The 20,369-nt window shown below is 46.5% G+C and overlaps 1 protein-coding gene across 2 annotated transcripts in view; it reads right to left on the bottom strand.

Annotated features, from left to right (window-relative positions):
• Positions 1-20,369, bottom strand: part of LOC141129516 (uncharacterized) — a 125,541-nt gene that overhangs the window by 13,294 nt on the left and 91,878 nt on the right. The window contains exons 3-5 of one of the 2 annotated variants that reach the window (XM_073617598.1): positions 13,101-13,439; positions 11,731-11,982; positions 9,482-9,662 (exon numbers count right to left, since the gene is read on the bottom strand). In XM_073617598.1, coding sequence (XP_073473699.1) covers positions 9,649-9,662; positions 11,731-11,982; positions 13,101-13,439 — 605 coding nt within the window. In that variant the 3' untranslated portion in view covers positions 9,482-9,648. Of the gene's footprint in view, positions 1-9,481; positions 9,663-11,730; positions 11,983-13,100; positions 13,440-20,369 lie in introns of those variants that run through there. The other variant, XM_073617597.1, reaches the window with a different exon arrangement.

Consider the following 20,369-nt stretch of genomic DNA (forward strand, 5'->3'; position numbering starts at 1 on the left):
AAGGTCTGTTGGCATGGACCATAGGGTGAGTACATGGATTGAAAACTGGCTACAAGGGCGAGTTCAGAGGGTGGTGATAAATGGGGAGTACTCAGAATGGTCAGGGGTGGGTAGTGGGGTGCCCCAGGGTTCTGTGCTGGGACCAATCCTATTTAATTTGTTCATAAACGATCTGGAGGATGGGATAAACAGTTCAATCTCTGTATTTGCAGACGATACTAAGCTAAGCAGGGCAATAACTTCTCCGCAGGACGTGGAAACCTTGCAAAAAGACCTGAACAAATTAATGGGGTGGGCGACTACATGGCAAATGAGGTTCAATGTAGAAAAATGTAAAATAATGCATTTGGGTGGCAAAAATATGAATGCAATCTATACACTGGGGGGAGAACCTCTGGGGGAATCTAGGATGGAAAAGGACCTGGGGGTCCTAGTGGATGATAGGCTCAGCAATGGCAGGCAATGCCAAGCTGCTGCTAACAAAGCAAACAGAATATTGGCATGCATTAAAAGGGGGATCAACTCCAGAGATAAAACGATAATTCTCCCGCTCTACAAGACTCTGGTCCGGCCGCACCTAGAGTATGCGGTCCAGTTCTGGGCACCAGTCCTCAGGAAGGATGTACTGGAAATGGAGCGAGTACAAAGAAGGGCAACAAAGCTAATAAAGGGTCTGGAGGATCTTAGTTATGAGGAAAGGTTGCGAGCACTGAACTTATTCTCTCTGGAGAAGAGACGCTTGAGAGGGGATATGATTTCAATTTACAAATACCGGACTGGTGACCCCTCAATAGGGATAAAACTTTTTCGCAGAAGAGAGTTTACCAAGACTCGTGGCCACTCATTAAAATTAGAAGAAAAGAGGTTTAATCTTAAACTACGTAGAGGGTTCTTTACTGTAAGAGCGGCAAGGATGTGGAATTCCCTTCCACAGGCGGTGGTCTCAGCGGGGAGCATTGATAGCTTCAAGAAACTATTAGATGAGCACCTGAATGACCACAACATACAGGGATATACAATGCAATACTGACACATAATCACACACATAGGTTGGACTTGATGGACTTGTGTCTTTTTTCAACCTCACCTACTATGTAACTATGTAACTATGATCAGTGACCGTGTCACTAGGCAGAACGGGGAGATGCTTGTTTACAGTAGCATCTCCCCGTTCTTCAGCTCTGTGAGATGATCGCGGGACCCACGATCCTACTCACGGAGCTCGCGGCGGGGTCGTGCGTGCGCTGCACGCACGTGACCACACGAAGGCAAATTTAGAGGGACGTACCTGTACGCCCATTTGACCAGCCGTGCCATTCTGCCGACGTAAATGTACATGCGACGGTCGGCAAGTGGTTAAAAGATGATTTTCCATCCCCAGAACCCTTGGGAGTAGTACGTGGCTGGGAGGAGGCAGTTCCAGATACTGTAATCCTCAGTGACCCCAAGGAGTCTGCTTCTCATGCCTCCCCAAACTTGAGGTGCATGGACTCCCTCATTCTTAAAAGCCTGCGAAAGGACCCAAGAATACATGGCATCAAGGAGAAGGATAACTATTGGTTGGCAACCCTCCTTGATCACCATTATAAGGGGAAAGTCTGGGAACTCATTTAGTCCCCACAAAGGGAGCAGAAGGTGAAATTTCTTGAGGACACCTTAAAGAGGAGTTTATGTAATGCCTTTCCAGACTCTGGTAGGTTACAGACTTGTGGAAATTTAGTTTTGAGGCTTCTGTTGGTCAAGTGAGGAGCGGTGGAGAAAGGGGCTGCCTCAGTGATGCTTTTTAAAACATTTTTAGGCCTCGGCGCCCATGGCTGTCAGCTTCCATATCCCATCGGCAGCGTCTGCATGATATGGTGGGAGATTATCTATCCACTGGGTTACTGGGTCATGAGATTAGACCACTGGCTAGAACTTGGCCATTATGCAATTGAGCTGCTGGAATGCACTGCATCCAGCATGCTTTCTGAATGGGCATTCAGTGCTGCCAGAGGTTTTGTAACAGATAAGAGAGTACATCTGTCTACAGACTCCGTGGGCCGGCTGATATTTATCAAAATGAATTAGTCCTGGATTAGCAGCAGCTATAAAGTCCCTGATGTCGATGTTGCCAATTAACCACTTGCCGACCGCCTAACGCAGATATACTGCGGCAGAATGGCACGGGCAGGCAAAATCACGTACCGGTGCACGAGGTGGTCAGCATCATTAGGGGAGCGATCCGTGCTGAAGGGGAGGCCACTCATTCATGGCCACCCCCTCGCGAGCACTCCCAACGAATGACAATCTTCCTCTGCTGCTGTATTGTAAACAGCGGCAGAGGAAGGGATGTCATCTCTCCTCGAGTCGGTCTTTTCGTTCCGGTGCCGAGGAGAGAAGACATCGAAGTAAGTCAGCACAACACTACACTAACAGTAGAACACTCTAGGCCAGTGATGGTGAACCTTGGCACTCCAGATGTTTTGGAACTACATTTCCCATGATGCTCAACTACACTGCAGAGTGCAAGAGCATCATGGGAAATGTAGTTCAAAAACATCTGGAGTGCCAAGGTTCGCCATCACTGCTCTAGGCACACTTTTCACACCCCAATCACCCCCCGATCACCCCCCTGTACCCCCTGTCACAGTGACACCAATAGCAGTTTTTTTTTTTGATTATTGCATTGGTGTCATTTTGTGACAGCCCCTTTAGGTCTAGGATACCCCCCTAACCCCCCTAATAAAGTTTTAACCCCTTGATCACCCCCGTCGCCAGTGTCACTAAGTGATCGTTTTTCTGATCGCTGTATTAGTGTCACAGGTGATGCTAGGTAGACAGGTAAGTATTTAGGTTCGTCGTCAGTGTTTTATAGTGACAGGGACCCCCATATACTACCTAATAAAGGTTTTAACCCCCTGATTGCCCCCTAGTTAACCCCTTCATCAGTGATCGCCGTATAACTGTTACGGGTGACGCTGGTTAGTTAGTTTATTTTTTATAGTGTCAGGGCACCCGCCGTTTATTACCTAATAAAGGTTTAACCCCCTGATCGCCCGGCGGTGATATAAGTTAGATTTTAGGGTCAGATAAGGTCTGCGTCGCCCCAGGCAGTGTCATGTTAGCGCCAGTACCGCTAACACCCATGCACGCAGCATACACCTCCCTTAGTGGAATAGTATCTGAACAGATCGATATCTGATCCGATCAGATCTGTACTAGTGTCCCCAGCAATTTAGGGTCCCCAAAAATGCAGTGTTAGCGGGATCAGCCCAGATACCTGCTAGCACCTGCGTTTTGCCCCTCCGCCCGGCCCAGCCCAGCCCACCCAAGTGCAGTATCGATCGATCACTGTCACTTACAAAACACTAAACACACATAACTGCAGCGTTCGCAGAGTCAGGCCTGATCCCTGCGAGGTGGCTGCGGACCATGTCGTCCTTAGTGACCCAGAGGACTCCGGACCGAATGCCTCAGCAAACCTACGCTGCATGGCCTCCCTTATCCTGCAAAGCCTGCGTAAGGATCCTCGTATTCGTGGTATCAAGGAGAAGGACCAATACTGGCTGGCAACCCTCCTTGATCTACGTTACAAGGGTAAGGTTGCGGACTTCATCTTGCCATCCCAAAGGGAGCAGAGGATGAAACATCTTCGGGTGACCTTGCAGAAAGTTCTGTGCAATGCGTTCCCAGAGACTGGGAGGTTACAAACTCCTGTTTCTGGACAACGTGTTTCTGAGGCTTCGGTCAGTCAAAGAAGGAGCGGTGGAGAAGGTGGCCGTCTGACCGATGCGTTCAGACAATTTTTTGGTCCGCAGCCCCAAGGTATGATCGGTTCCAGCAACCATCGCCAGCGTCTGTTTTACATGGAGCAGGAATACCTAGGGGCAAGATCTGACTTGGACACCTTTCCCACCGAAAATCCTCTGGGTTACTGGGTCTTGAGGATGGATCACTGGCCAGAGCTTGCACAGTATGCAATTGAGCTACTGGCCTGTCCTGCATCCAGCGTTCTTTCGGAACGCACATTCAGTGCTGCTGGAGGCGTGGTAACCGATCACAGGGTGCGTCTGTCCACCGACTCGGTCGATCGACTGACCTTCATAAAAATGAATCAGTCTTGGATCACCACCAGCTACCAAGCACCTGATGCTGATGTAACCGAATCATTTTTTTTGAAATCTCAGATCCCTTCAAAGACTGCCTATGCTGATGCTGAGTGACTATCCTGAGTAATTATCCTCTTCCTCCTCAATCATCACGCTGATAGCTTGTAAGAACATTTTTGGTTCTGGGCGCCACCACCAGTGCCTAAGGCCCAATTTTTCAGCCCCTGTTTAACAGGGACGTGTAATTACAATTTTTGATGCAATACTTTGCAGCAGGGCTCGTTTCTGCGTTACAACTAGAGTATCTGTGAGGGGTTGCAGTGTTGTGGCACCAGCACCACCACCACCACCAAAGGCCCAGTTTTTCTTCCCCTGTTCAACAGGGGCATGTAATTACAATTCTTGATCTAATATTTCACAGCAGGGCCCTGTGAGGGCTTACAGTGTTGTGGCCACAACAACACCTAAGGCCCAAATTTCTGCTGAGTATATAGGGCAGGACCCTACTTTCAAACATCTAACTAACAAACAACTCCTACTTGCAAACGGAAGGAGACAACAGGAAGTGAGATGAAATCTACCCCTAGGAAGGGAAATTCTCTCCTGTAAGAGTTAATATGGGAAAAACATTTCTCCTTTCCACTGATGCTTTCCAATCCTTGTCCACAAAAAACCCCAAATTTTCAAAAAACATTTGTCATTGGGACAAAAAGTGAGGTGAAATCTTCTGAAGAGGAGGACAGACAGCAAAACAAATGTCACAGGGGTGATAACCCCTCCCTATGTTTTCCAAAAAGCTTAAAAAAGATTTTTTGGCTGGAGCTAAACACGTTAAAAATGTACCCGTTCAAAATTACAAACAGATTCTACTTAACAACAAACCTACAGTCCCTGTCTTGTTTGCACCGCCTGTATACTGCTTTTCAGAGTATATAGGGCCTGGTGGCCCCACACCTTTCCTTATTTTAATTTGGGTGCGGGGTTCCCCTTAATATCCATACAAGACCCAAAGGGCCTGGTAATGGACTGGGGGGTACCCATGGTGTTTGTCTCACTGATTTTCATCCATATTGCCAGGACCCGACATTACATTAAACCCGCAAGCAGTTTTAAATGAGATTTTTTCCTTTAAAAATGACATTTTGTGCAGGGACTGTTCTAAACACAGGAAACACGCGCCACTTTACAGGCATACTATAGACACCCCCCAGGTACGATATTTAAAGGAATATTTCACTCTTTTTTTTTACTTTAAGCATCATTAAAATCACTGCTCCCGAAAAAAACGGCCGTTTTTAAAAGTTTTTTTTGCATTGATACATGTCCCCTGGGGTAGGACCCGGGTCCCCAAACCCTTTTTAGGACAATACCATGCAAATTAGCCTTTAAAATGAGCACTTTTGATTTCGAACGTTCGAGTCCCATAGACGTCAATGGGGTTCTAACGTTCGTGCGAATTTTCGGTCCGTTCGCAGGTTCTGGTGCGAACCGAACTGGGGGGTGTTCGGCTCATCCCTTGTTGTGAGTTTATGACCTCTGTTCTTAGACATATTGGACTTGGAAGGCATATGATACACTGGATCTCGAGCATTTATTCATTACCGACAGCCCGGGTCAAAGCGAATGGAGTCCTGTCCGACCCTTTCTCCATCTCCAATGGTACCAGGCAGGGTTGCCCTTTGTCACCCCTTCTCTTTGCCCTAGTACTTGAGCCCTTCCTATGCACGATACGCCGGAATTCGGATATTTCGGGAATTACTATTGGTAAGGCTCAGTACAAGATCTCGGCTTATGCAAACGATCTTTTATTTTCTCTGACTAACCCAGTCATATCCCTTCCTAATTTAATTAAAGAATTCTAGAACTATGGAATCATGTCTAATCTCAAAATAAATTTTGACAAGTCGACAGCGATGGGCGTTAACATGGCGACAGAGCCACTTTACCTACCTGGGAACCAATATGCCAAGAGATTTGAAGCGCACATTCAAATTAAATTTCCCTCCAGTGCTGGCCAAGGTAAAAGGGATGTTAGAGGAGTGGGACAAGGGTCTCCACTCCTGGTTCGGGAGATGCAATCTCCTTAAAATGTGCATTCTCCTGAAATTTCTTTACTTATTTCAAGCACTACCAATTAGGATACCCCCCTATATTTTAAACAAATACACTCATTGTTCATAAAATTTGTGTGGTCACAAACGAAACCCAGAATACACTGACGTTACTTGACCCTACCAAAACATTATGGAGGTTTGTCCCTCCCTGACGCGAAACACTACTACCAAGCAGTACATTTAGGGAGAATAATAGACTGGAACAGACATGAACAAACTAAGCTATGGGTACAAATGCAACGCACCCAGGTAAGTGTCCCACTAAAGGGAGCTATCTGGTGCTATGAGCAACTCCCCCATGACATGACTTTGCATCCTACTGTGGGCGCCACACTGTCTGTGGGTTCAACAGTAGTAAAGGCCACCACCCTATCCTCAAGACAATCTCCCTTATTCCCCATCCTGGGCAATCCGGCGTTCACACCGGGACTAGACCACTTAGAATATGAAACACTGTGGATGGCAGGTAAGGATTGCGCACTACATTATATAGAAGGGGACAAATGGACATCGATTCACTCACTGACAAGTGACACGGGTGGTTTTCAGTTATCATTCTGGAAGGCGATCCGTTTGCATCATTTCATTCACTCACTACCTGACCCTATACATTTTAAACGTGACCTGACAACCCTAGAAGACTATTGTAGGACTGAAGGTACATTACCCCAGGTACTCTCCAAAACATATTCTCTACTCAACACACCAGCGGAACAACCTGCTCTGCTGTATATGCAGAAATGGGAAGATGACCTACAGTGTAATTTCACAGATGTACAAAAACAAAACATACTTCAATTCTCTCTGAAGTCATCCATCTGCACAAAAATTCAGGAGACAAATGATAAGATTCTAACTAGATGGTATTATACATCCCAGTTGTTACACAGATTCTTCCCTAATACATCTGATAGGTGCTGGAGGTGTCAGACAGATAAAGAGACCCTTCTCCATATCTTCTGGAGTTGCCCATTGCTACAACACTTCTGGACGACAATTGCGACAATCACTCAGAAATTCACAGATCACACAATTCAAAAAGACCCTTATATGGAGCAAGACAGCAATAAAAAACTGCCAGAAGGTCTTAAGCCGCGTACACACGGTCGGACTTTTCAGCTACAAAAGTCCGACAGCCTGTCCGACAGACTTTCGACGGACTTTTGTCAGACTTTTTCCGGACTTTTGGCGGACTTGTGGCAGACTTTCTTACGAACGGACTTGCCTACATACGATCACACAAAAGTCCGACGGATTTGTACGTGATGACGTACACCGGACTAAAATAAGGAAGTTGCTAGCCAGTAGCCAATAGCTGCCCTAGCGTGGGTTTTTGTCCGTCGGACTAGCACACAGACGAACGATTTCTGGGTCTGGCGTAGTTAAGACGTAAAGATTTGAAGCATGTTTCAAATCTAAAGTCCGTCAGATTTGAGGCTGGAAAAGTCCACTGAAAGTCCGGAGAAGCACACACACGATCGGATTGTCAGCCAGCTTTAGTCCGTCGGCGTCCGTCGGACTTTTGTAGACGAAAAGTCCAACCGTGTGTACGCGGCATTACTCTTCTTATCTCTGTTATAATATTTTATAACAAGTCTTAGCTGGAATTGGGCTTCATCTACAAATGTCCTGGTAGATTTTCTAGGGAAAAATAGAACGTCTCACAATTATAAATTATGAGATTATAAAGCAGCTCATTCTGGTGTCCTCCTCACATTATGTACTTGTATGAGGTCTTCTACTGAATGTTGGGTCTCTGTTCAAGTTTTTTATCTCTGTCCCTCTGCATAAAAACTGTATTTTATATTAGGACTTGTTCTGTGGTGTGGTCAGTGGTGAAGGGTTGGTTGCCAGTGTCCAGGGTTCCCTCCTAGGTAGGGGTGACACAAGTCCAAAACCACCCAAGATATCCTGCCTGAAAGATATCAAAGCTGACAGCAAATCATAGGTGTTGGAGGCATTGCCCACCCCGCAACTGCATGTATGCAATGGTCATGCTGTGGGGTGGGGGATACCTCCACTACCCATTATTGGCTGTCAGCTTCTCTGTGCCCTCTAAGAACTTTTCACCCAGGGAAACCAACCCTGTGACCCCATCCATGATACACCTCTGGGTGGGACCTATATGGGAAGGGAAAAGGCTCTGATGGAAGCTGATCATTCTGTTATGTTATGCATTTTATGGATTGTAATCTTTGTGTCTGGAATATTTTATCTCTCAGTAAAATCTTTAGTAGTAAATTCAGCCTGGAGACATTTCTCTCATTCACCTGCACAGGAGATGTTGATGGATCTACTTAGATTATTGATCTGATTGGTGGCATCACAGCGGAGGGTTCCGGAGACCGGAGGAGGAGGAGTTACCCGGCTGTGTGAGGAGTTGCTCCCAACTGTCCCTGATTTGGAACAAAGTCCTTCTGTCCCCCTCATTTGTCCCTCATTTTGGTCTGATCTATATAATCTAAACCTTTCATCCAAATTCTAAATAGCTGCATTTGTAAATATCAAAAGCCAATATAAAGGAATAGTAGTGGTGAAAAAAGCACTTGTGGGTTTAACTAATATTTTTTTTTGTAGACTTCTCCATTAAGGGGGCGTGTCTTATGGCCACATACTTTTGCTAATAGGTGTCCCTCATTCCCATCTCAAAACGTTGATGTCTCCTCCACCATGTCTCCTCCAACATTGCTCCTCAACTGTGTCTCCTCCACTATGTCCTTCCATGTCAGATGTCAGGAACATGTTATCAGCCATCAGGCTAAGACCTGCTGTTATTTGCTGACAGAGAGCATCCATAGGCAAGGCCCTCCTTTCAGGCTCCATTTGGCTGAATGGTACTGTCACCTACCTGTATGCAGACCCTGAGATGATGAGGAAGGTCTCTTGTACAGTTCCCATCTGAGAACTTCTGGATGTTGAGACAGGGTCTACAGGGTTGAAGGAAAGGCACAAGTGTCAAGGTGTAGACACTGTGAGCAGGAACTTGGGAGCGCTGATATCTGATGAATCGGATGTAAAGCTGACAATTCACTGTGGAGATGCCAAGTTCAGTTGAAGGTGGAGCCAGGTGAAAAGCCTGGTTTGGTAATAGCCATGTAGAAATACAGCAGGACGTGAAAAGAATCAGAGTCAGGAAGAGGCAGAAGTTGGCAACAATACTGAACAAAAACATCTCAGTACCGGGATTTGGGCTGTCAGTTTAAGACTAGGCAAATCTCACCTGAGACAGTCCTGGCCTGAGAAGCGATGGTGATTGGCCAGCTAATCAATGTTCACCTTTAAAACACCTGTGTCAAAACACCACCAGTGCTTGTGGTAGCATACCTACCTTTGTGTGTTTGTGCTTGACCCAGCTGACATCTTCTCTGATCTACTTATGTATGACCCGGCTTGTTCTGACCCTGCTCTTCCTTGCTGCTGATTCCGTACCATTTGAATTTGGATTGTCACACTGACCAACCTAAAAGGCAGTTACATTTTTAATGCCAAGTCTGGGGTTGATGGAGCTCCCCCTCGAAGAAGGGGGGTAATGTCTGTACCAGGGCTGTCCTTTTAAGACTGAACAAATCTCACCTAAGACACCCCTGTCCGGTAAGTGATAGTGATTGGTTTAGCTGTTCCTGGTACAAAAGGACACTGTGGGGGAGACACGTGGAGGAAACAAGGCGGAGTTGACATGGTGAAGGAGAAATGATAAAGGAACATGGTGAAGGAGACAAAGGCAGAGAGACACATTTCTGGAACATGTTGGAAGCAGACATGATGGAGGAGACACAGTGGAGGAGACATTGCGGTAAAGAATATGCGGTGGAGGGGACACAGTGGAGGGGACATGATGCAAGAGGCATGATGGAGGAGACACATTGGACATGGTGGGGGAGACACAGTGGAGGGAACATAGTGGAGGAGAAGCAGTGTAGGGGCATGGTAAAGGAGACAAGGTGGAGGAGACACCGTAGAGGAGACATGATGGAGGGAACATTGTAGAGAAGACATGGTGGAGTAAACACAGTGGAGGAGACATAACGGAGAAGACACGATGGAGGAACATGGTTGAAGAGACAAACTGAAGGAGACATGAAGGAGCAGACACAGTGGAGAAGATGTGGTAGAGGAGATATGTTGGAGGGGACATGGTTGAGATAATAAGATGGAGGGGACATGGTGGAGGAGACCTGATGGGGGAAACACAGTGGAGAGGACATCGTGGAGGAGATATGGTGAGGGAAATGGGTGGGGGGGACATGAAAAAAGGGTATATGGTGGGGGAGGCATGGCGGAGCTGATTTATTAAGGGAGTAGAGCACAATCACTCTACAAGGTGAATTTTAAGTTAACTTATTGAATGAAGTAAAGATAGGTGAAAATTTATTTTGCAAAGATAATCCAATCATCTGCAAGTAAAAAAAAGACAGGATATTTCCTTACACCCATTCACTGAGATAAGTGGAATTAACTGTACAAAGTGAAGATGCTCAACTTCTTTAGTAAATCCACCTAATGAGACACTTTATTGAATATGATGAACCCAAAGGATTGATATATCGATAGAGATCTCTACTGCTTTATTTCAGACAATTAAATACAATTTCCTTTATGGATGGAGATGGTGAATTAGATGATTCTTTATAAATTTACTTTCTCTACAGATAACTTGATGACCTGAAACTTAAAGAAAACATAATTTCAATGAAGAGTGGAGACGGGGGGGGGGGGGGGGGGTTAGTCCTATTTCCCAGATTGGAGACAAATATATATTGTCAGGACTTTTATTCAGGGGGAACGCAGTTCCGGGAACCTCCAGCACTAAATGTGTGTAATGGAAGGGATGCTGGGGGGTCTATTGTTGCTGTCTGATGGGGGGTCTATTGTCACAGGGGATCTATTGTTTCTGGCTGGTCTATTATAGCTGGGAGGTTTATTGTTGCTAATGGGGGATCTATTGTTGTTGTGGGGTCTTATGTTGCTGGAGAGGTGTATTGTTGCTTGCTGCAAGGAGATCAATCGTTGCTGGTGGAGGTCTATTGTTACTGGGGGTATTTTGTTGTGGGGGGGTCTGTTGTTGCTGGGAGGGATCTACTGGTGAGGGGGAGGTCTACTGTTGCTGGGAGATCAGTTGTTGCTGTAAAAGGTCTATTGTTGCAGGGGTGGATCTATTGTTACTGAGGAGTCTATTGTTGCTGAGAATTCTATTGTTGGGAGGAGGGGTCTATTATTGCTGGGAGGATCTACTGTTGCTGGGAGGGGTACATTGCTTCTTGGGGATCTATTGCTGCTGGGATACAAATTATAATTCATACAAATTACATAGCACCCCAAAATGAATGGTTCTGTATTCTCTAAAATGGGGAGTACTTGGAGGTGGGTAGGGGCTGGAACCAAGGGACGGTGCCCGGAGGTGGGTAGGGGGCAGGGACAAGGGGTGACTTGGAAGGGGGAGGGGTATCTACACCTGCTCTCTTAGAAAAAAAATCCCTGAATATTGTCATCTACAGACATTTCTCCATCCACTTCTGATGTCTCCTCACCTGGACAGGTGACCCCGGCTCTGCTCTCCTCCGACTGGCTGACCCCATTCTTCACAGTACAGGTGATGTTCCAGGGCCCCGGCGACTCCACAATGGCTGTAATGTGATTGGCGGATGTGGAATATCTCTCCTGGGATCCTCCAATCACAGATAGATGGATATTCGGCTTAGTCCCCGCCTCCACTCTGCAGGAGATCTCAGCGCTATCATTCTGGAGACATGAGACATGGAGGAGCGGAACCGATACTGGAACTGAGAGAGACAATCATTTGCATTGATCAGATCCAATATATACACAGCATGCCCTTCCCCCATCCTTACCTATAATCAGGTGTGCAGACATCTTCCTGGAGACTGGAGGAGATAGATTGTGTCTGTGTGCACCCCTCCCCCAACACTAAATCCCCCCACTAACATGACACCCATTTTCTTCAGTCATGTGACCCCCATCAGGGTTGTCACCCCACACAACTTTTATTTACTGACAAAACATTTAGAATCTACAGAAGAAGCTCATTATATTACTGACAACCTGAAATATGACAGAAACTCCTATTAGAAACTTCTGTTTCCTAAGAGGTGAAACCTGATTGGTTGGTGTTGGCAGAAGCTCCGCCCTCCATTGGGGATCTGTCACCCCACCATCAATGGTCACATCTACCACATGGGGACCCCGAGCAGAAGGCACAGCACAGTTCAGATCACAGCAACTTCAGGAGGGCTGAGCACTACAGATGTGAATCCACAGGGAATGGTGAGGATGGGGCAGTAATCAGAGGACATTGTACATACGTCTCTCCCAGATCTTCTACTATATAATGTATGGATAGAAAGACACGGGGAGGACACTGCTAGGACTGGGGGTGGGAGTTGGATGGACTTACCTTCTACATGGACGATGTATATAAAGACACGGAGCGGGGAGGACACTGCTAGGACTGGGGGTGGGTTTTGGATGGACTTACCTTCTACATGGACGGTGTATATAAAGACAAGGAGTGGGGAGGACACTGCTAGGACTGGGGGTGGGGGTTGGATGGACTTACCTTCTACATGGACGGTGTATATAAAGACACGGAGCGGGGAGGACACTGCTAGGACTGGGGGTGGGGGTTGGGTGGACTTACCTTCTACATGGACGATGTATATAAAGACACGGAGCGGGGAGGACACTGCTAGGACTGGGGGTGGGGGTTGGATGGACTTACCTTCTACATGGACGATGTATATAAAGACACGGAGCAGGGAGGACACTGCTAGGACTGGGGGTGGGGGTTGGATGGACTTACCTTCTACATGGACGATGTATATAAAGACATGGAGCGGGGAGGACACTGCTAGGACTGGGGGTGGGGGTTGGATGAACTTACCTTCTACATGGACGGTGTAATAATCTGTCTGTATAAGGCCTCCTGTAGAGTTGTATAAATACACAATGTATATCCCGTCATTCTCCAGAGTCACATTGGATATGATCAGACTTCCATTCTCTGATAATCTTATATTGGAGAAGAGTTTGTTCTCATATTTCTTCAGTCTACATTGCCAGTGTAGAAATATTATGGGGACAATGTATCTGGTTGGGCCTATATAATTCCATTCAATCCGGTCACATCTCCTTGTATCTGTATTGTTGAGGGTGAGATGACGTCTGATGGGGAGGAGAAGGTCAGATCCCGGCCGGGTGAATATTTCCTCCCGAACATTTCCTGTACAGACAGAATACAGATCCCAGTCAGGTCACAGTGTACGCTCCCCTCCCCCCTCATATAACACACATTGATGTAGAACCATCTGGAATCTCATGAGACTAATGAATAAAAAAATCCAACATCTGGATCAGTGGGAGGGGCTTGTTGTCTAGTACCCGGGAGCTGTGATGGGCACTAAGCCCCACCCCCTATCCCTCCTTGTCCGCCCTTTGGGTGTGGGGGGTGGGGCAGGCTGGTTTCCTCATGCACATTGGTGCCGCACATGAGGGCCACACGTGTGACGTCATTCTTCTGCGTCACTGTGTTGGCGTGCTTTCCGCCATCTTGACTGATTCATGTGTGGGGGGCGGTTCTTGGCTCCAATTTCTTGGCGGCGGACTCCTCCCACTATTTATCATGCCAGCGTGATGCTGGGAGAGGCCCGGGGGGGAGACATGTGAAGAGCGAAAACATTTGTTTTGTTTCCATTCGTTATTTACATAAATTAGTTTAATCCGTTTCATTCGTTTTCAGAATTCGCTTTGTTCATATTCAAATCAATTCAAACTTTCTAATTCAAATTCGGATCAATTCAAAAAGTTTTTCAAATCAATTTCAAATAGTATTCAAATTTGAAAAGTATTCAAATTGTTTTCCAATTTCCAAAAAAAAAAATAGAATAGAAAATAAAACAATAGAATATAATAGAATGAAATAGAATAAATAAATAAATAATAGTATTAAATTGAATAATTATAACCATCTTCTGAAATTCAAATAGAATACAAAAGAACATAATTAAAAAAAAATAGAATACAAATAATATAACCATTTTCAAATAGAATCAATTTGAATAAAATAGAAAAGAATAGAGTAGAATAGAATATTCTATTTTTTTCTATTCTATTATTTTCTATTCTATTCTATTTGAAATTCAAATTTTGCCAGATGGTTATATTCATTCTACTCTATTCTGTTGTTTGTTTTCTATACTATTCTGTTATTTTCTATTCTATTCTAATCTATTCTTTTCTATTCAAATTCAAAACTGATTCTATTTGAATTTTGGGAAATAGTTATATTCTTTCTATTATTTTCTATAGTTTATTTTATTCTTTTCTTTTCTAAAAAGTGTCAAAAGTGTCCGATCTGTCTGCCGTAATGTCGCAGTCCCAATAAAAATTGCAGATCACTGCCATTACTAATAAAAAAAATTATAATAAAAAATGGCATAAATCTATCCCCTATGTTGTAGACGCTATCATTTCTGTGCAAACCAATCAATAAACACTTATTGCAATTTTTACCAAAAATATGTAGAAGAATACGTATCGGCCTAAACTGAGGACGAAATTTGTATTTTTTATATATTTTTGAGGGATATTTAATAGAGCAAAGTTCTGGGGAAAAAATTACGTCAATTCTGTTTGGGTACAACGTCACACGACCGCGCAATTGTCAGTTAAAGCGACACCGTGCCGAATCACAAAAAATGGCCTGGTCATGAAGGGGGGTAAATCCTTCTGGTCCGTAAGTTGTTAAATTCAGGACTATTGTAATTCGGATACATCTGAATTTCCGAAAAATGAAAATTCATCCGAATTTCAATCCGGAATGAAACAAACGGCACCCGTCTACCCGGGGGACATGTCGGTGTCATATATACATCCCCACTAGGGATGAGCTTCGTGTTCGAGTCGAACCCATGTTTGACTTGAACATCGTCTGTTCGCCCGTTCGCCGAATTGCAAATGATATGGGCCGTTCGTGCCAAATTCGTGTGGCGCGTCACGGCCCATAATTCACTGCGGCATTGCAGTGCATTGCTGGCTGATAATTGCACGGCGGCCCTGTGTAGTGTGTGTTCCGGCGTTGAAAGAGATAGACAGAGAGACAGAGAGAGAGACAGTGACATTTGATTTGAGTTAGATAGATTAGGCAGAACAGTCAGTCAGTTAGCTGCACTTACAGTGTATTGTGTATATATATGCATCCCAGGTGTTGCATATATATATATATATATATACACTGTATTCAGTTTAGCTAGATCCATTCCTGTTATCTTCCTACTGACAGGCAGGCTTGTCTTGTTACAGTATTTACAGCTACCTGAAGAAAATTACTGGTGTTCTTTTGATCCTATTAGTACCACAGTCAGGCAGCTAGACTATTTACATTTAGTGCAGTGCGTCCTCCTCACAGTGTTCAGCTAAACCTACAAGTTAGTGGGGTGCGTCCACCTCACAGTGTTCAGCTAAAGCTACCTGTAGAAGGTTGGTGGTGTTCTCATACTACAGGCAGTCAGTTGATTTTGCTAGCTGCAGTATCAGTACATATATATATATATATATATATATATATATATATATATATATATATATATCCCAGCTTAGTGCAGCTACAGGCCATTAGTATGTCTGGAAGGCCAAGAAGGAGAGGCAGACAGTCACAAGCCAATAAGAGAGGGCAAGCAGGCTCTGTGTCTAGTGCTGGTCGTGGAGATGGTGCATCCTCATCAGCACGTGGCCGTGGGACACGCTTGGCTTTTTTTTCGGCAGCTGGCCGTGTTGAGCCGCAACATGCGGAAGACTTGGTCGAGTGGATGACCAAGCCATCCTCATCCTCCTCATCCTCTCTCACCCATGCCCAGGCTACTTTGTCTGGCAAAGCAGTGGCCTCTTCCCTCGGCTCAATGTCATCAGTGACTCCTTCCCTAGCCCCACCATGTCCTCCTGAGGAGTCCCTCGAACTGTTTGACCACAGTGTTGGGTACATGCTCCAGGAGGATGCCCAGCGTTTGGAAGGCTCTGATGATGATACTGAGCTCGATGAAGGCAGTAACATGAGCACGGACAGAGGGGGTGCCCAAGAAGGACAGCAATCTGGCAGTCATGCTCCCCCTGCTGCAGCATACTGCCAGGTTTGCTCCAGTGATGAGGAGGGAGGGGATGATGAGGTCACTGACTCAACGTGGGTGCCTGATAGGAGAGAGGAGGAGGAGGAGGAGGCGGCACATCACCAACGAGGCAGGATGCCCTCCAGGGGCCAGCCTAAGGGCAGCACATTGACTGCATCACACCCCAAAGCTCCACATGTGCAGGGCGCTGCAGTCTCTGCGCGTTATTCAAAAAGTTCTTTGGTGTGGGCCTTTTTTGAGATGAGTGCATCAGATCGCACCGCTGCTATTTGCAACATATGTCTCAAGCGTATCTCGCGTGGCCAAAACATCTCCCGCTTGGGTACCACATGCTTGACCAGACATATGTTGACCTGCCATGCAGTTCGTTGGCAAGCGTATCTAAAAGACCCACACCAAAGAACAAAGAGGACCTCTCCTTGCTCCTCATCAGCTGAGATTTCCAACCCCACTAGACCTTCAGTCCTCTCTGAGACCTGCACTGAGAGGAATGAAGGTGTAGAATTAGGTGTGTCACAGCCAAGTACTTGTGGACAATCTGCTTTTGGTACACCGACGTCAGATTGTACCAGGGAAATTTCCCTGCCCCAGCTGCTGCACCGCCGAAAGAAGTTTGCTCCCAGCCATCCACATGCCCAGCGGTTGAATGCTAGCTTGGCAAAATTGCTAGCACTTCAACTGCTGCCTTTTCAGTTGGTAGACTCTGCCCCCTTCCGTGAGTTTGTGGAATGTGCGGTTCCTCAGTGGCAGGTACCCAAACACCACTTTTTCTCACGGAAGGCGATTCCGGCTCTCTACCGGCATGTGGAAGGCAATTTCCATGCCTCGCTGGACAGGGTGGTCAGCGGTAAGGTGCATATTACCACTGACTCATGGTCCAGCAGGCATGGACAGGGACGTTACCTAAGTTTCATGGTGCATTGGGTGACTCTGCTGGCAGCTGGGAAGGATGCAGGACAAGGTGCAGTAGTGTTGGAGGTTGTTCCACCACCACGCCTCCAAAATGCTAATGATTGTGACACACCTCTCTCCTCCACCCCCTCCTCTTCTTCTTCCTCCATGGCCTCTTCCTGTGCTTTGTCCTCGGAACCAGCGGTTCTCTGTAGCCGTTCAAGGGGCTACGCAAGTACGCAGGCCAAAAGATGCCATGCGGTGCTTGAGCTGGTGTGCTTGGGGGACAGGAGCCACACTGGGGCAGAGGTTCTGTCAGCTCTGCAGGGGCAGGTTCAGAGGTGGTTGACGCCACGCCAACTTAAGGCAGGAATGGTGGTTTGCGACAATGGCACCAACCTCCTCTCTGCCCTCCGACAGGGACAAATGACCCATGTGCCCTGTTTGGCTCACGTCCTTAACTTGGTGGTGCAGCGGTTCTTGGGCAGGTACCCGGGCTTACAGGATGTCCCTGAGGCAGGCCAGGAAAGTCTGTGTGCATTTCCGCCGGTCATATAATGCCAGTGCTCGGCTGACGGACCTCCAAAAAGGAGTTTAACCTGCCCAAGAACCGCCTAATCTGTGACATGCCCACCAGGTGGAACTCAACGTTGGCCATGCTGCAGCGGCTGCACACGCAGCAGAGGGCCATCAATGAGTACCTGTGTGACTATGGCACTAGGACAGGGTCAGGGGAGCTTGGTTTTTTTTCCCCACGCCAGTGGGCCATGATCAGGGATGCATGCACTGTCCTGTCACCATTTGAGGAGGCCACGAGGATGGTGAGCAGTGACAGTGCATGCATCAGTGACACTGTCCCCCTTGTCCACCTGTTGGAGCACACGCTGCATGGAATAATGGACAGGGCACTTGAGGCAGAACAGAGGCAGGAAGAGGAGGACTTCCTTAGCTCTCAAGGCCCCCTTTATCCAGACAGTGTTCCTGCGTGCCCGCCGATCACACAGGAAGAGGACGAGGAGGAAGAGGAGGAGGAGAAGATTGTGTCAGTATGGAGGTGGAGCCTGGCACTCAGCATCAGCAGCAGTCTTTAAGGGATCAGTCCCAAGAAACACATGGACTTGTACGTGGCTGGGAGGAGGTGGCTGTGGACCATGTCGTCCTTAGTGACCCAGAGGACTCCGGACCGAATGCCTCAGCAAACCTACGCTGCATGGCCTCCCTGATCCTGCAAAGCCTGCGTAAGGATCCTCGTATTCGTGGTATCAAGGAGAAGGACCAATACTGGCTGGCAACCCTCCTTGATCCACGTTACAAGGGTAAGGTTGCGGACCTTATCTTGCCATCGCAGAGGGAGCAGAGGATGAAACATCTTCGGGAGGCCTTGCAGAAAGGTCTGTGCAACGCGTTCCCAGAGACTGGGAGGTTACAAACTCCTGTTTCTGGACAACGTGTTGCTGAGGCTTCGGTCAGTCAAAGAAGGAGCGGTGGAGAAGGTGGCCGTCTGACCGATGCGTTCAGACAATTTTTTGATCCGCAGCCCCAAGGTATGATCGGTTCCAGCAACCATCGCCAGCGTCTGTTTTACATGGTGCAGGAATACCTAGGGGCAAGATCAGACTTGGACACCTTTCCCACCGAAAATCCTCTGGGTTACTGGGTGTTGAGGATGGATCACTGGCCAGAGCTTGCACAGTATGCAATTGAGCTACTGGCCTGTCCTGCATCCAGCGTTCTTTCGGAACGCACATTCAGTGCTGCTGGAGGCGTGGTAACCAATCACAGGGTGCGTCTGTCCACCGACTCAGTCGATCGACTGACCTTCATAAAAATGAATCAGTCTTGGATCACCACCAGCTACCAAGCACCTGATGCTGATGTAACCGAATAATTTTTTTTGAAATCTCAGATCCCTTCAAAGACTGCCTATGCTGATGCTGAGTGACTATCCCTGAGTAATTATCCTCTTCCTCCTCAATCATCACGCTGATAGCTTGTAAGAACATTTTTGGTTCTGGGCGCCATCACCAGTGCCTAAGGCACAATTTTTCAGCCCCTGTTTAACAGGGGCATGTAATTACAATTTTTGATGCAATACTTTGCAGCAGGGCTCGTTCCTGCGTTCCAACTAGAGTGTCTGTGAGGGGTTGCAGTGTTGTGGCACCAGCACCACCACCACCAAAGGCCCAGTTTTTCTGCCCCTGTTCAACAGGGGCATGTAATTACAATTCTTGATCTAATATTTCACAGCAGGGCCCTGTGAGGGCTTACAGTGTTGTGGCCACAACAACACCTAAGGCCCAAATTTCTGCTGAGTATATAGGGCAGGCCCCTACTTTCAAACATCTAACTTACAAACGACTCCTACTTGCAAACGGAAGGAGACAACAGGAAGTGAGATGAAATCTACCCCTAGGATGGGAAATTCTCTCCTGTAAGAGTTAATATGGGAAAAACATTTCTCCTTTCCACTGATGCTTTCCAATCCTTGTTCCACAAAAAAAACCCCAAATTTTCAAAAAACATTTGTCATTGGGACAAAAGTGAGGTGAAATCTTCTAAAGAGGAGGAAAGACAGCAAAACAAATGTCACAGGGGTGATAACCCTTCCCTATGTTTTCCAAAAAGCTTAAAAAAGATTTTTTGGCTGGAGCTAAACACGTTAAAAATGTACCCGTTCAAAATGACAAACAGATTCTACTTAACAACAAACCTACAGTCCCTGTCTTGTTTGCAACGCCTGTATACTGCTGTTCAGAGTATATAGGGCCTGGTGGCCCCACACCTTTCCTTATTTTAATTTGGGTGCGGGGTTCCCCTTAATATCCATACAAGACCCGAAAGGCCTGGTAATTGACTGGGGGGTACCCATGGTGTTTGTCTCACTGATTTTCATCCATATTGCCAGGACCGGACATTACATTAAACCCGCAAGCCGTTTTAAATGAGATTTTATCCTTTAAAAATGACATTTGGTGCAGGGACTGTTCTAAACACGGGAAACACGCGCCACTTTACAGGCATACTATAGACACCCCCCCAGGTACGATATTTAAAGGAATATTTCACTTTTTTTTTTTTTTTTTAACTTTAAGCATCATTAAAATCACTGCTCCCGAAAAAACAGCCGTTTTTAAAAGTTT

Source organism: Aquarana catesbeiana, linkage group LG02 (assembly GCF_042186555.1).
Source record: "Aquarana catesbeiana isolate 2022-GZ linkage group LG02, ASM4218655v1, whole genome shotgun sequence".
NCBI classification, from domain to species: Eukaryota; Metazoa; Chordata; class Amphibia; order Anura; family Ranidae; genus Aquarana; species Aquarana catesbeiana.